At 45.4% G+C, this 14,779-nt stretch overlaps 1 protein-coding gene across 2 annotated transcripts in view; it reads left to right on the top strand.

Moving 5' to 3' along the window:
- The first annotated feature begins 255 nt into the window (after positions 1 to 255).
- Positions 256 to 14,779, top strand: part of LOC147102056 (schlafen family member 13-like) — a 30,105-nt gene continuing 15,581 nt past the window's right edge. Inside the window, exons 1-3 of one of the 2 annotated variants that reach the window (XM_085964211.1) lie at positions 256 to 2,784; positions 3,602 to 3,690; positions 4,542 to 4,590. In XM_085964211.1, coding sequence (XP_085820337.1) covers positions 4,549 to 4,590 — 42 coding nt within the window. In that variant the 5' untranslated portion in view covers positions 256 to 2,784; positions 3,602 to 3,690; positions 4,542 to 4,548. The remainder of the gene's footprint in view (positions 2,785 to 3,601; positions 3,691 to 4,541; positions 4,591 to 14,779) is intronic. The other variant, XM_085964212.1, reaches the window with a different exon arrangement.

The raw sequence follows: 14,779 nt of genomic DNA, 5'->3' as shown, positions 1-14,779 counted from the left end.
ATAGCCCTGAAGGAGTATAGAAAATGCAGGGGGGTACTTAAAAAAGAAATTAGGAGAGTGAAGAGGGGGCATGAAAAAACACTGGCGGGCAAAATAAAACTATGTTTTATAAGTATATTAAGGGCAAGAGGATAACCAGGGAAAGAGTAGGGCCCATCAGGGACCAAATTGGCCATCTGTGTGTAGAGCCGGAAGATGTAGGTGAGGTTTTAAATGAATATTTTGCATTTGTGTTCATTATGGAGAAGGACGATGTAGGCATAAAAATCAGGCAGGGGGATTGTGATATACTTGAACAAATTATTATTGAGAGGGAGGAGGTACTAGTGGTTTTAGCGGGCTTAAAAGTGGATAAATCCCCAGGCCCAGCCGAGATGTATCCCAGGCTGCTGTGTGAGGCAAGGGAGGAGATTGCAGGGGCTCTGACACAATTTTTCAGAACCTCTCTGGCCACAGGGGAGGTGCCAGAGGACTGGAGGACAGCTAATGTAGTACCATTATTTAAGAAGGGTAGTAGGGATAAACCAGGGAATTACAGACCAGTGAGCCTAACATCAGTGGTAGGGAAATTATTAGAAAAAATTCTGAGGGACAGAATTAGTCTCCACTTGGAGAGGCAAGGATTAATCAAGGATAGTCAGCATGGCTTTGTCAAGAGGAGATCATGTCTGACCAATTTGATTGCATTTTTTGAGGGGGTGACTAGGTGTGTGGATGAGGGTAGTGCAGTTAATGTGGTCTACATGGACTTCAGTAAGGCTTTTGACAAAGTCCCACATGGGAGACTGGTCAAGAAGGTAAGAGCCCATGGGATCCAGGGCAACTTGGCACATTGCATTCAAAATTGGCTTAATGGCAGGAGGCAGAGGGTGATGGTCGAAGGTTGTTTTTGTGGCTGGAAGCCTGTGTCCAGTGGTGTACCGCAGGGATCGGTGCTGCGTCCTTTGCTGTTTGTAGTGTACATTAAAGATTTAGATATGAATGTAGGAGGTATGATCAGTAAGTTCGCAGGTGACACGAAAATTGGTGGGGTGGTAAATAGCGAGGAGGGAAGTCTCAGGCTACAGGACGATATAGACGGGTTGGTCAGATGGGCAGAACTGTGGCAAATGGAATCTAACCCTGAAAAGTGTGAGGTGATGCATTTTGGGAGGACAAACAAGGCAAGGGAATACACAATGAATTGGTAGGACCCTAGGAAGGACAGAGGATCAGAGGGACCTTGGTGTGCATGTACATAGATCCCTGAAGGCAGCAGGACAGGTAGATAAGGTGGTTAAGAAGGCATATGGGATACTTGCCTTCATTAGCCGAGGCATAGAATATAAGAGCAGGGAGGTTATGATGGAGCTGTACAAAACGCTAGTTAGGCCACATCTGGAATACTGTGTGCGGTTCTGGTCGCCACACTATAGGAATAATGTGATTGCATTGGAGAGGGTGCAAAGGAGATTCACCAGGATGTTACCTGGGCTGGAGCGTTTCAGCTATGAAGAGAGACTGGACAGGCTGGGGTTGTTTTCCTTAGAGCAGAGAAGAGTGGGGACCTGATTGAGGTGTACAAAATTATGAGGGGCATAGATAGGATAGATAGAAAGGAACTTTTCCCCTTAGTAGAGGGGTCAATAACCAGGGGGCATAGTTTCAAGGTAAGGGGCAGGAGGTTTAGAGGGGATTTGAGGAAAATCTTTTTCACCCAGAGGGTGGTTGGAATCTGGAACTCACTGCCTGAAAGGGTGGTAGAGGCAGGAACCCTCACAACATTCAAGAAGCATTTCGATGAGCACTTGAAATGCCATAGCATACAAGGCTACGGACCAAGTGCTGGAAAATGGGATTAGAATAGACAGGGCTTGATGGCCGGCGCAGACACGATGGGCCGAAGGGCCTCTTTCTGTGCTGTATAACTCAATGACTCTAAGTTGCCATGCTTCTACAGAAGCTGAGCGAGAATGGTATCTGAGCGAGAGACACGGCATTGAAATACTTGGAACGGCATGAAGTTGCTGCACTTACGTGACAGATATCCACTAAACTCACCAGAACAAGTTAGGGTTTCTCCATTCCAAAGTCAATTTCTAACAGTGTGATCAGTCTTAATTACTGCCAAACAACCTCTCTGGCACTGAAAATTAACTTTTACAAGTGTGGAGGTTCATTCTAGATTTTAATTATTGTTGGAAATTAAAAAAAAAAAAATATTTAGCTAATTTTTTTATTTTTGTTTTTGTCTCTTTTGTCTTGCTCTCTTAATCCCATCTCTCTTTCCCTCTCTTTATTTTGCTTTTTGTTCCTGATTTGACTTTGAATTAAATATTCTAACTGACACTTCCTGGTTCAGACGCTGCGCTGCTCATTAACGATTCTTCAATCTGATTGGATAAGGAGATGCACAGTTTCTTGTCCTGTTCACACAGGCCCCAGATCCGCTGAAGAGGGCGCTGCACCTGAATGGCTCTCTAATTACAGTAAGTTCCAATGCAAAATCCCATCAAAAGTCTGTGGGCAATTGCAAGTGTAATGTTCGCAAGAGCAAAATCCGGCCCATGGTGTTCAGGTGGTTTGTGTCGACAGAAACATAATCATGTACATCAGTGGCAGTGGACTATGGTGCCCACATTCTGTGAAGGAGGAGAAGACACTGGTTGGATGGCTTTTGGAAGAACCAAATTATCCTCTGCACCAATGACTGTTGACCCCACTGAGAAGACCCCGAACAGCAGAGAAGTGTCTCGAGCTGGAGGCCTGAGCATCTGTTTGTTGTTCCACATCTACCACCCACAGGTAAATTGTACATGTTACTTGGTTACAATGAAAGTGTCTGTCAAAGTGTAAAGGCTGTGTGCAATGCTGGAAATGGTACCTCCCAGAGGATTGGTGAGTTTCCAAATTAGCTTTATGGGATGCTTGATAAACCTTCCAAGAATTGTGTGCTGAAGTGAGCAACACATTCACTGTCACCTTGCCCCTGAGCGCTGGATGCACCTTCCTCATATGCAGCCAGGTGTGGTCAGCTGGGTGACTGCATGGTCCTGAGCGCAAGACTCCCTTCATGCAGCTGTGAGCTGTGCTTTTGCTGGAGGGCATTCAAAAGCCCCAAATATGGTCAATGTCCTTGAGTCCAGCCAGTGCTGCCCACATGTCTCCAGTGAGCCATTGTTGACCACAAGGCAACTTTTCTGTCCCCACCACAACTTGCCTTTTTATGGTGAGCTGCAGCCCTTTAAGAGCTGCTCCTACACCCATCGTTCCAATTCCTAGCCAAGTGAGCTGCAGGCCAAGCTCTCACATATTGTATTATACAACAATGGTTAGAGCTCATAATCAGGAAATTGGGTGCAGCACACCCCATGCTACAGGTGTGCCTCACATTTGGGCCAGCATATCCCCATTTTTGCTGAGATTGGATCATCGGACCTCAATGTAACATTTAATGCTTTCTTTAAGTTTTAGGTTTTTTTTAACCCTCCAAAAAAGTTGAATTTAGAATGAAAATAGTGTGTCATTGTATCTCCTGATCCAACTGGAAAGCTTGAGTGAATTGCTGAGGCCACACCCACAGGAAATAAATATATTATTTCATGAAGACATTTTATTACAGTATTGGAGAGCCGGAGTCAGAGCAACTACTGAACCGGGCAGGAGATAGTTTGGAAAAACAGACGGAAGGAAGTCAACACCTGAACTACAGTAAGTTGCTCTTTAAGAGTTCAGTAATTCTCAGGGATTATTTTAATTTAATTTTTAATCCACATTAATCGCTCCCATTTGTAATTGATGTCTTTTTATATTTGTTCATTCCGAGCTGGAAGTTAGTTTTAATACAATGATATTTAGAACTATTGAAACAATGTCGAGTAAGGTTCTGACTCCCGCCAATAGCCCATTCCCACTGCCCAGCATCTTGCGTGTTTCACTCTCCGAGCCGGTGATGTTTCTTGTGTTTTTCAGCCTTTTCCTCCTTGGGACCAGGTGGTTGTATCCTTCTTGTTGTGATTTGGTGCCTTTATTTAACTGCTGTTTGCTTCTCAATCTTTGCCGGATCGGTGGCACTTTTTGAACTCCGGATGTACGGGCTGTTTTGTTACTTTGCTCCCCTCTCGATAATTATATGTAATAGGAATTCAAAACATGCTGAATGTGGAGGAAATGCTGGGGTGAGGTTTCAGATCACAAAAGGGGTGTATTTCTTCTGCACATATAAAGTAGAAAAAGGTATTTTACTAAACTGTCATTATGAACTTTACACAAAGAAAAGTATATCTCAGAATGAGACAAATCAAATGGAGTTATATTTATATTTAAAGGGGGCAGAACGGAGGTGAAATCCTTAAACTATAATCAGTGATGGTCATTTCCAGTACATGAAATTTAACAGATCTGTTTTAAATCATTCCATGTAATGCTATGATTTAGGTTTGTATTCTGAGGCATTTATTTTTAATCCAGCATTTGTTTTTAATTTGGTCGGTTGGGAAATTCATTGTTTTCCTTTGAATCATTTCCGTATTTAAAATTTGGCGCCTTTATTTTCTTGGCAGAGGCAGAATGGCGGGAAGTGGGGAGTTAATTGAACAACACAGTCTGTCTGTAAGTGCTGAACTCTGTAATTCAACTGAACAGCAGTGTCATAAGTGCAATTTCTCAACCCTAGTAGTTTTTAAATAAATGAAACTGGAGCTATCTTTCTTAACTCATTTGGATTGTACAGGAGGCAAGTGGCCATTAAAACCAGAGGCAGTCCAGCCTTGTATAATATTGCCACATATGCACCATTCGATTGTAGCACTCTTAATATTTAAACCACAAATCACAGTAGAAAAGATAATGACAATATACAGAACATAAATGCTATAATGTTGAAGTGATATTAAAGCTGTGACAGATGCCAGCAACATAAAAATTAAATACAGCTTTATTTAATTCTTCAAGAAATATCTACTTGACTCTTAAAAGCCTGAAAAGAAATGTCAGATTTAGGCAAATTGTCGCAGCTGGAAGAAGGAGGATGAATCATAGATACTGTCTTGCTGCACGTCTTCATGATACAGGATCACTTGTGCATACAGCTATTTGCTGGGAGTGTATCCCATCAGTACTGGCAGTCCTTCAGGATGTAGTACCCTGTACTGTACCTGGACTGGCTTGGGTGCAGAATTAAGCTTGGACAGGTAGAGAAGCCCCAAAGCAGATATGCAGCAATGATTGAACCTGGTGTCTGTTTTCATTAGAAGAGAGGATTTGGGGTGACTTGATGGAGGTGTAGATAGAAAGAGTCTGTTTCTAGTGGTTGTTGTCAATGGAATTGAATTAGGATCTGCTCACAGACCAGTTACCAGTGATGTCTCGCAGGGTTCGGTGTCAGAACCTTTGCTCTTTACTATTTTCACTAATGATCGAAATTGGTCATGAAGTTAAAAGCCCATGGGATCCAGGGCAAAGTGTCAAGTTGGATTCAAAACTGGCTCGGAGACAGGAAGCAGAGGGTAATGGTTGATGGGTGTTTTTGTGACTGGAAGGCTGTTTCCAGTGGGGTTCCGCAGGGCTCAGTACTAGGTCCCTTGCTTTTTGTGGTATATATCAATGATCTAGACTTGAATATAGCGGGTATGATTAAGAAGTTTGCAGATGATACTAAAATGATACTGTGTGGTTGATACTGAAGAAGGAAGCTGTTGACTACAGGAAGATATCAATAAATTGGTCAGGTGGGCAGAACAGTGGCAAATGGAATTCAGTCTGAAGAAGTGTGAGGTAATGCATTTGGGGAGGGCTAACGAGGAAAGGGAATACACATTAAATGGTAGGACACTGAGTAGCGTAGAGGAACAAAGGGACCTTGGAGTGCATGTCCACAGATCCCTGAAGGTAGCAGACCAGGTAGATAAGGTAGTTAAGAAGGCATACGGAATGCTTGCCTTTATTAGCCGTGGCATAGAATACAAGAGCAGGGAGGTTATGCTTCAACTGTATAAAACACTAGTTAGGCCTCAGCTAGAGTACTGCGTGCAGTTCTGGTCACCACATTACAGGAAAGATGTGATTGCACTAGAGAGGGTACAGAGGAGATTTACAAGGATGTTGCCGGGTGTAGAGAATCTTAGCTACGAGGAAGGACTGGATAGGCTGAGTCTGTTTTCCTTGGAACAGAGGAGGCTGAGGGGAGACCTTATTGAGGTGTATATTATTATGAGGGGCCTAGATAAATTGGATAGAAATGACCTATGTCCCTTAGCAGAGGGGTCAAAAACCAGGGGATACAGATTTAAAGTAATTGGTGGAAGGTTTAGAGGGGATTTCAGGGGATATTACTTCACCCAGAGGGTTGTGGTGGTCTGGAACTCACTGCCTGAAAGGGTGGTAGAGGCAGGAACCCTAACCACATTTAAAAAGTACTTGGATGTGCACTTGGGATGCTCTAACCTGCAGGGCTACGGACCAAGAGCTGGGAAGTGGGATTAGGCTGGATAGCTCTTTGTTGGCTGGGGTGGACACGATGGGCCGAAATGGCCTCCTTCCGTGCTGTAACTTTCTATGATTCTATGATTAAGTGTGGGAAGAATTATCTGCAAGTTTGCAGATGATACCAAGCTATGTGTGAGTAATAGGACTGTAGAGGATGCTTTGGGGAAATGGACCCGTGTTTGGCAAATGATGTTTAACTTAGAAAAGTGTAGTGTTATGCTTGTGGGCAGGTCAAATGCTAAATATACATATGCCCTACATGGAAAAGAATTGAATCCAGTAGCGAAAGAAAATGACCTGGGTGTTATAGTGCATCAGTCTGTAAAGGTTCATGAACAATGCCGTAAAGCTATAGCGAAAACAAACGGTTGTATTCACAGGACAATTCACTACAAAACAATGCATACCATTTTATCCTTGTACAAGACCTTGATTAGGACTCAGTTAGAATACTGTGTCCCATTTTAGTCTCCTCATGTGTATGGGGTATTGAGGCTTTGGAAAGGGTGTGGAGGAGGGTGTACAATGCCTTTGGTATTCCTGATTTTTAGTTGAAGGAATTTGTGACAGATGTGACAGCGTGGAGAAGGTTGTGGGGTTGAGAGAGGAGGTGGAGAGATAGAGCTGGATACTATCAGCATACAAATGTGACCTGACTCTATGTCTGCACTGAAGGGCAGCATATAGAGGAGGAAAAGGAGGGGAGCCAAAGATGGATCCTTGGGGGACTCTGGAGGTGACAGTGTGTTGGGAGGAGGGGGAACGAAAAGCCATTAGAATCATAGAACGGAATCATAGAATGGTTACAGCATTGAAGAAGGCCATTGTTGTGTATGTACCTTTAAGAGAATAACTGGTCTCAGACTGCAGTACCGGCAGTGACCACCCCTGTATAAAAGGCGCTAGTGAGCCTCTGTTGTTTCAGTTTCACTATTGACTTCCATCAGTAAAGACTTGTTTTGTTCAACTCCTGCTGTCCGTGTCTCAATCATTCACGGACGTAATACTGGCGACGAGCAGATACGAACCCACCTACAGTCTGCACCACCTCCTGGGATCCATTCCTACAGCGAAGTGAGCAGAGGTCGAGGCCAGAAAAAGAAAAAAAAGTAAGAAGCAGTAGAAATGGGCGTCGACCGTGGGCATCCGCCCCTGTGTTAGCGGAGTTGAAGATTGCTGGAGAAGCTGTCGGAAGCGGGGCCTGGTTCCTGTCGACGGTGCTTCAACTAATCGGGCTGGTGGCAGGTAGTGCACTGATCCTTCCTGGGCTGCGGCGGTCGTGAACTCGAGCGGGTGGTTTGCAACGGGGCCGAGCAGCGTTGTCGGGAAGAGAGAGAGAGGGTGGAGCACACAGGGCGCGGCCGGTGCTACGAAGCCGGGCTGCGTATAGACCCAAGAAGAGGGAGGCAAGAGTCCCACAGGGTTGTTCCACGACGGGAAAATAATTAAAAAAAGAAATATTAAACGCGCAAGAAACCGCGAGGAGCTGCAGGTTGCAACGGGAACCGCGGAAAGCAGCGCTAGCAACAGCGGGGAAGAAGGCAAAGCGCGGGAGGCGCCATCTTAATCAGCGGGGAAGAAGGCAAAGCGCGGGAGGCGCCATTTTGTTAAATCGGGGAAGAAGGCAAAGCGTGGGAGGCGCCATTTTAGATTTGCAAGATGCCGAAGACTGGCTGTATCGCTGCTTTTGATAATACAATAGAGGACTGGACCACGTATGTGGAAAGAGTCGAGGTATATTTCGAGGCAAACGAAATAGCTGAGGAGAAAAAGGCATCGATATTGCTAAATTTAATGGGCGCTAGAACGTACGGCCTATTGCGGGACCTGATTACTCCAGCCAAACCGAAGGCGAAGAGTTTTAACGAAATTGTTGCTGTCCTACAGGAACACCTAAACCCTGCACCGCTGTTGATAGCAGAAAGATTTAAATTCCACAGGAGAACTCAGCATAAGGATGAGAGCAATGCTGAGTACCTTACGGAACTACGCAAGCTATCAAAGCACTGCCAGTTCGGAGAAGGACTGGCAGATACCCTACGGGACAAATTTGTCTGTGGACTCGAGTGAAGGAACACAGAAGAAGTTACTATCAGAGAAAGAGCTGACGCTAGATAAGGCTTTTAGCGTGGCAGTATCGTATGAAGCAGCAGCCAGGGGAGCTGCAGAAATTCAACAAAAGCCACAGGAATACGGCACCCACGAAATGACACGGGGATTTGCAAAATGTTATCGCTGCGGCAGAACTAACCATGACCAGAAGGACTGCTGGTCCAAAGACAAAATATGCAGGCAATGCGGGAAGATGGGACACATTTCACGAGTTTGCAGGTCTGGGAAGAAGACCAGCGACAACAAAAAGGCTACTAAGGAACCATACAAGAAAGTACAAAAGATGACGGACAGTAGTTCCAAAGACCAGATGAGCGATAGTGAATCCGGGAACAGGAGACTAAGCTGTCTCAAACTTCACAATGTAATCGCAAAAGAGGATCACCGAACCATTTGGGTCACCCTCACGATAGCAGGGTCCCAAGTTAAAATGGAATTGGATACAGGATCAGCGCTAACCGTCATGAATCGACGAGACTACGAGCGGCTATTTTCACACATACCCTTGAGAGAGACATCCATCGTCTTGACGACGTATACGGGGCAAAAAGTATAACCCAGAGGAAAAATAAGGGTGCCTGTCGAATACAACGGCAAGAAAATACGGAAATTGTATCTCTACATACTGCCAAATGGTGGACCACCGTTATTGGGACGGGAATGGATCAGGAAGATAAACTTAGATTGGCACTCCATTCATGCAATGACGGTGGACGGTAAAAAAGATAAAGACGTCACTCCTGGACGATTGTCAACAATCTTAGCTAACGCCAAAGAGGTATTTCAACAAGAACTGGGCACGCTTAAAGGCGTAACCGCCTCGATAAAAATAGAAGAGAATGCAGTTCCCAAGTTTTTCAAAGCAAGACCGGTACCATATGCAATTCGCCCAGCCGTCGAGGCAGAGCTGGAGAATCTGGAGAAGGCAGGCGTGTTGTCTAAGGTCGACTGGAGCGAGTGGGCGACACCCATCATTCCTGTCATGAAGAAAACGTTAAGTAATAAGTCCGGGGAGCCAAGGAAGATTCGCATCTGTGGGGATTTCAAGGTGACGGTGAACCCAGTCCTTCACACAGTACAATATCCTCTTCCAAGGATAGAAGACATCTTTGCCTCACTGTCTGGAGGGAAGCGTTTTACAAAAATTGACCTAGCACAAGCATATTTGCAGATGGAGGTTGAAGAGTCCTCTAGGAAGTATCTCACGATAAACACTCACAAAGGTCTTTACCAGTATCATCGATTGGTATTCGGAGTAGCATCGGCTCCGGCGATATGGCAAAGAGTGATGGAACAAGTCCTGCAAGGGATTCCGGGGACTCAGTGTTACTTGGACGACATCCTTGTGACAGGTGAAGATGACAGTGAACACCTTAACAACCTAGAACAGGTGCTCACTAGACTACGGGAACATGGGCTGCGAGCCAACCGCCCCAAGTGCGAATTTTTTAAGAAACAGATATTGTATTGTGGCCACGTGATTGATGAAGAGGGGTTACATAAGTCCCCTGACAAAATTGAAGCGGTTGTTAAGGCCCCAGCGCCTGAAAATGTGTCGCAACTGAGGTCATTCCTCGGATTGGTGAATTACTACCATAAGTTTTTGCCGAATTTGTTGACAATTCTGCACCCACTGAACGCCCTGCTACGAACGGGAGTAGCATGGGAATGGAGCAATGATTGTAAGCGGGCTTTCCAGAAGAGTAAGGACTTAATCACTTCAAGGGAAGTATTGGCTCACTACAACCCAGCACTGCCGATCAGACTGGCATGTGATGCGTCTCCCTACGGCATTGGGGCGGCACTGTCACATAAATTCCTTGATGGTTTAGAGAGGCCAATAGCTTTTGCGTCACGCTCGTTAACTTCTGCCGAGCGTAACTACGCTCAGATTGACAGAGAGGCCCTCAGCCTAGTGTGGGGGGTGAAGAAGTTCAATCACTACCTGCACGGTCAAAAATTTACTCTACTAACCGATCATCAACCTCTTGTCTCCATTTTCAACCCTCAGAAGGGCGTACCGATAATGACAGCACAACGGCTGCAGAGGTGGTCCCTTTTCCTACGGGCACACCAATATGACATCGAGTACAAAGGAACTAAACAGCATGGAAATGCTGATGGATTGTCACGCCTACCGTTGCCGACGGTGGAAGAAGAAGACCTTGCAGTGGATCCAATGGAGTTATTCCACTCGACCATAGTCGAATGTCTCCCTGTGACGAATGCAAACATAGAAAAGGAAACACGGAATGACCCGACACTATCACGGGTCTATGATTTAACGGTGAAGGGATGGCCAGCACATGGCGAACCACTGCTGCCAGCATTCTCGCCGAGAACAGCTGTCAGTGTGCAGAGGAACCTTGATGTGTGGATCCAGAGTAGTAATTCCACCTAAGTTGACGGATAGAGTGCTCAATGAGCTTCATGAGGGTCATCTGGGTGGGGTAAAAATGAAGAACTTAGCCAGAGCGTTTGTGTGGTGGCCGGGAATCGATAGAGAAATCGAAGAGATGACCAAGAGCTGTGCAGGATGACAGAAGGTCCAAAACGCCCCACCACAAGCTCCTCTGCATCCATGGGAGTGGCCCTCATCTCCATGGCAAAGGGTGCACATTGATTTTGCTGGTCCCTTTATGGACTCGATGTTTTTAATTGCGGTGGATGCACATTCAAAGTGGCCAGAGGTAATAAAAATGTCCTCAACCACCACGGAAAAAACTATCACAGTTTTACAAACCATATTCGCCAGGAATGGGCTGCCTGAACAGATTTGCTCTGACAATGGACCACAGTTTGTGTCTGAAGAGTTCCGGAGGTTCTTAAAGAACAATGGTGTTAAGCATTACACATCTGCCCCATATCATCCAGCCACTAATGGATTGGCCGAGAGGTTTGTCCAAACATTCAAGAAGGCTATCAAGGCAATGTGTAATGAAGATATACCCCTACAACACAAGGTGGACAACTTCTTGTTTGCCTACCGGAATGCGACACATGCGGTTACCAACCAAACTCCAGCCATGATGTTCTTCAATCGAAGACTACGATGCCGCTTGGATTTGGTTAAGCCAAACGTCCGACGAGATGTGGAGAATAGGCAGTTTCAGAATATGAATGAAAGGCCGACCAGGAGTTTTAAGATAGGTCAACCAGTTTTGGCCCGGGACTACCGCACTGAGAAATGGCAGCCAGGAACGATTTGTACATGGCAAGGACCTCTCATGTATACCGTGGACGTTGGAGAGAGCATTGTAAGACGCCATGCTGACCAGATTCTAGAGTCACTGGAAAACGTCAACTCCACACCACGATCTGATACACCTCGTAATGAAATCGACGTACCAATTGCAGCTACCGCAGAACCGGTAATACTGGAAGCAGATGAACCAAACAACGACATTGATCCCGACTCAACATTGCCAGAAGAACCTGATACCCCAAGAGGCGTTATCCAGACAGAATCAGGAAGCCTCCTCAAAGACTGAACTTATAATTGCTTAAACTTAACCAATGTATCTAGCAACCGTAATTGTGATTGTAATTAGTTATCATTGAGTTGTTAAATGAATGTTATGTACTGTTTATCTAAAAGGGGAGGAATTGTTGTGTATGTACCTTTTAAGAGAATAACTGGTCTCAGACTGCAGTACCGGCAGTGACCACCCCTGTATAAAAGGCGCTAGTGAGCCTCTGTTGTTTCAGTTTCAGTATTGACTTCCAGCAGTAAAGACTTGTTTTATTCAACTCCTGCTGTCCGTGTCTCAATCATTCACAGACATAATAGCCATTTGGTCCATCAAGCCTGTGCTAGCTCTCTGCAAGAGCACTTCAGCTAGTCCCACTCCCCCGCCCTTTCCCCGTAGCCCTGCAAATTTATTTCCTTTGGGTACTTATCCAACTCCATTTTGAAAGCCGTGATTGAGTCTCCCTCCACCACCCTTTCAGGCAGTGCATTTCAGATCCTAACCACTCGCTGCATAAAAAAGTTTTTTCTTACGTCGCCTGTAGTTCTTTTGCCAATCACCTTAAATCTGTGTCCTCTGGTTCTCGACCCTTCTGCCAATGGGAACAGTTTCTCTCTATCTATTCTGTCCAGACCCCTACATGATTTTGAACACCTCTATTAAATCTTCTCTCAATCTTCCCTGCTCCAAGGAGAACAACCCCAGCTTCTCCAGTCTATCCATGTAACTGAAGCCCCTCATTCCTGGAATAATTCTCGTAAATCTTTCCTGCACCCTCTCTAAGGCCTTCACATCCTTCCTAAAGTGGGGCCAAACCAGTGTTTTATACAAGTTCATCATAATTTCTATGCTTTTGTACTCTATACCTCTACTCATGAAGCCCAGGATCCCGTAAGCCTTTTTAACCGCTTTCTCAACCTGCCCTGCCGCCTTCAACGATTTGTTTGAGATGCACTGGCTGCAACCGGATAGGTAGGAGTGGGACCAAGCAAAGGCAGTTCCATGGAGCGGAACAAAGGAGAAGCAGTGGAGGAGGATTGCGTGATCTGCCATGTCAAATGCTGTGGAAAGATTGTGGAAGACAAGGAGGGACAATGCATCACAGTCACAGAGGTGATTGCAGCCCTCGATTATCTTGCTCAAGTGACTATTTTTAAAAAACAGAAGAGAAAACTTGCATTTATATGATCTCAGAATGTCCCAAAGTGCTTTAGAGGCAATTAAGTACTTTTGAAGTGTAGTCACTGTTGTAATGGAGGGAAATGCAGCAGCCAATTTGCGCACAGCAAGGTCCCACAAACAGCAATGAAATAAATGACCAATTAAAGTGTTTTAGTGATTTGTTTGAGGGAGAAATATTGGCCAGGACACCAGGGAGACTTCCCCTGCTCTTCGATTAGTGCCGTGGGATTTTTTACATCCTCCCGAGAGCGAAGACATGACTTTGGTTTTTCATCTCACTTAGAATACAGCACCTCCGACAGTGCAGCACTCCCTCAGTATTGGACTGAGGTGCCGGCCTAGATTATGTGCTCAAAAACACCTGCTGTTCTTCGAACTAGTGGCAATGGATCTCTTACATCCACCGGAGAGGGCAGACGGGGCCTCAGTTTAACGTCTCATCCAAAAGACGGCACCTCTGACAATGCAACACTCCGTCAGTACTGCACTAGAATGTCAGCCTAGGTTTTGTGCCCAAGTCTCTGGAGTGGGACTTCAACCCAGAAACTCTGACTCCGAGGTGAGAGTGCTACCACTGAACCACAGCTGACACCTGACACTTTATACATGTGAGTTTGTGTAGTGAGTGTTGGGAGGCTGTTCAATCATAGGACCATCACAGCCAAGCTTGAATCAGCCTTCACCAAAACCCTCGCATGCACTTCCAGCAGTACATAAGAACATAAGAAATAGGAGCAGGAGTAGGCCATATGGCCCCTCGGGCCTGCTCCGCCATTCAATAGGATCATGGCTGATCTGAATCTAGACTCACGTCCACTTCCCTGCCCTCTCCCCATAACCCCTAATTCCCTTATCTGCTAGGAAAATGTCTATCTCCATTTTAAATTTATTTAATGTTGCAGCTTCCACAGCTCTCTGGGGTAGCAAATTTCATAGATTTACTACCCTCTGAGTGAAGAAGTTTCTCCTCATCTCAGTTTTGAAAGGGCAGCCCCTTATTCTAAGATTATGCCCCCTAGTTCTAATCTCACTCATCAGTGGAAACATCCTCACCGCATCCACCCGATCAAGCCCCCTCACAATCTTATATGTTTCGATAAGATCGCCTCTCATTCTTCTGAACTCCAATGAGTAGAGTCCCAACCTACTCAACCTTTCCTCATACGTCAACCCCCTCATCTCTGGAATCGAGTGAACCTTCTCTGAACCGCCTCGAGAGCAAGTATATCTTTTCTTAAATATGGAAACCAAAACTGCACGCAGTATTCCAGGTGTGGCCTCACCAATACCCTGTATAACTGCAGCAAGACTTCCCTGTTTTTATACTCCATCCCCCTTGCAATAAAAGCCAAGATTCCATTGGCCTTCCTGATCACCTGCTGCACCTGCATACTAACCTTCTGTGTTTCATGCACCAGGACCCCCAGATCCCTTTGTACTGTAGCACTTTGCAGTTTCTCTCCATTTAGATAATAACTTGCTCTTTGAATTTTTCTGCCAAAGTGCATAACCTCACATTGTCCAACATTATATTCCATCTGCCAAATCTC

Source organism: Somniosus microcephalus, chromosome 22, assembly GCF_052327205.1.
Source record: "Somniosus microcephalus isolate GS21.2 chromosome 22, FLI_Smic_1.0, whole genome shotgun sequence".
Taxonomy (NCBI): domain Eukaryota; kingdom Metazoa; phylum Chordata; class Chondrichthyes; order Squaliformes; family Somniosidae; genus Somniosus; species Somniosus microcephalus.
This window is presented reverse-complemented; position numbering and strand designations above follow the sequence as displayed.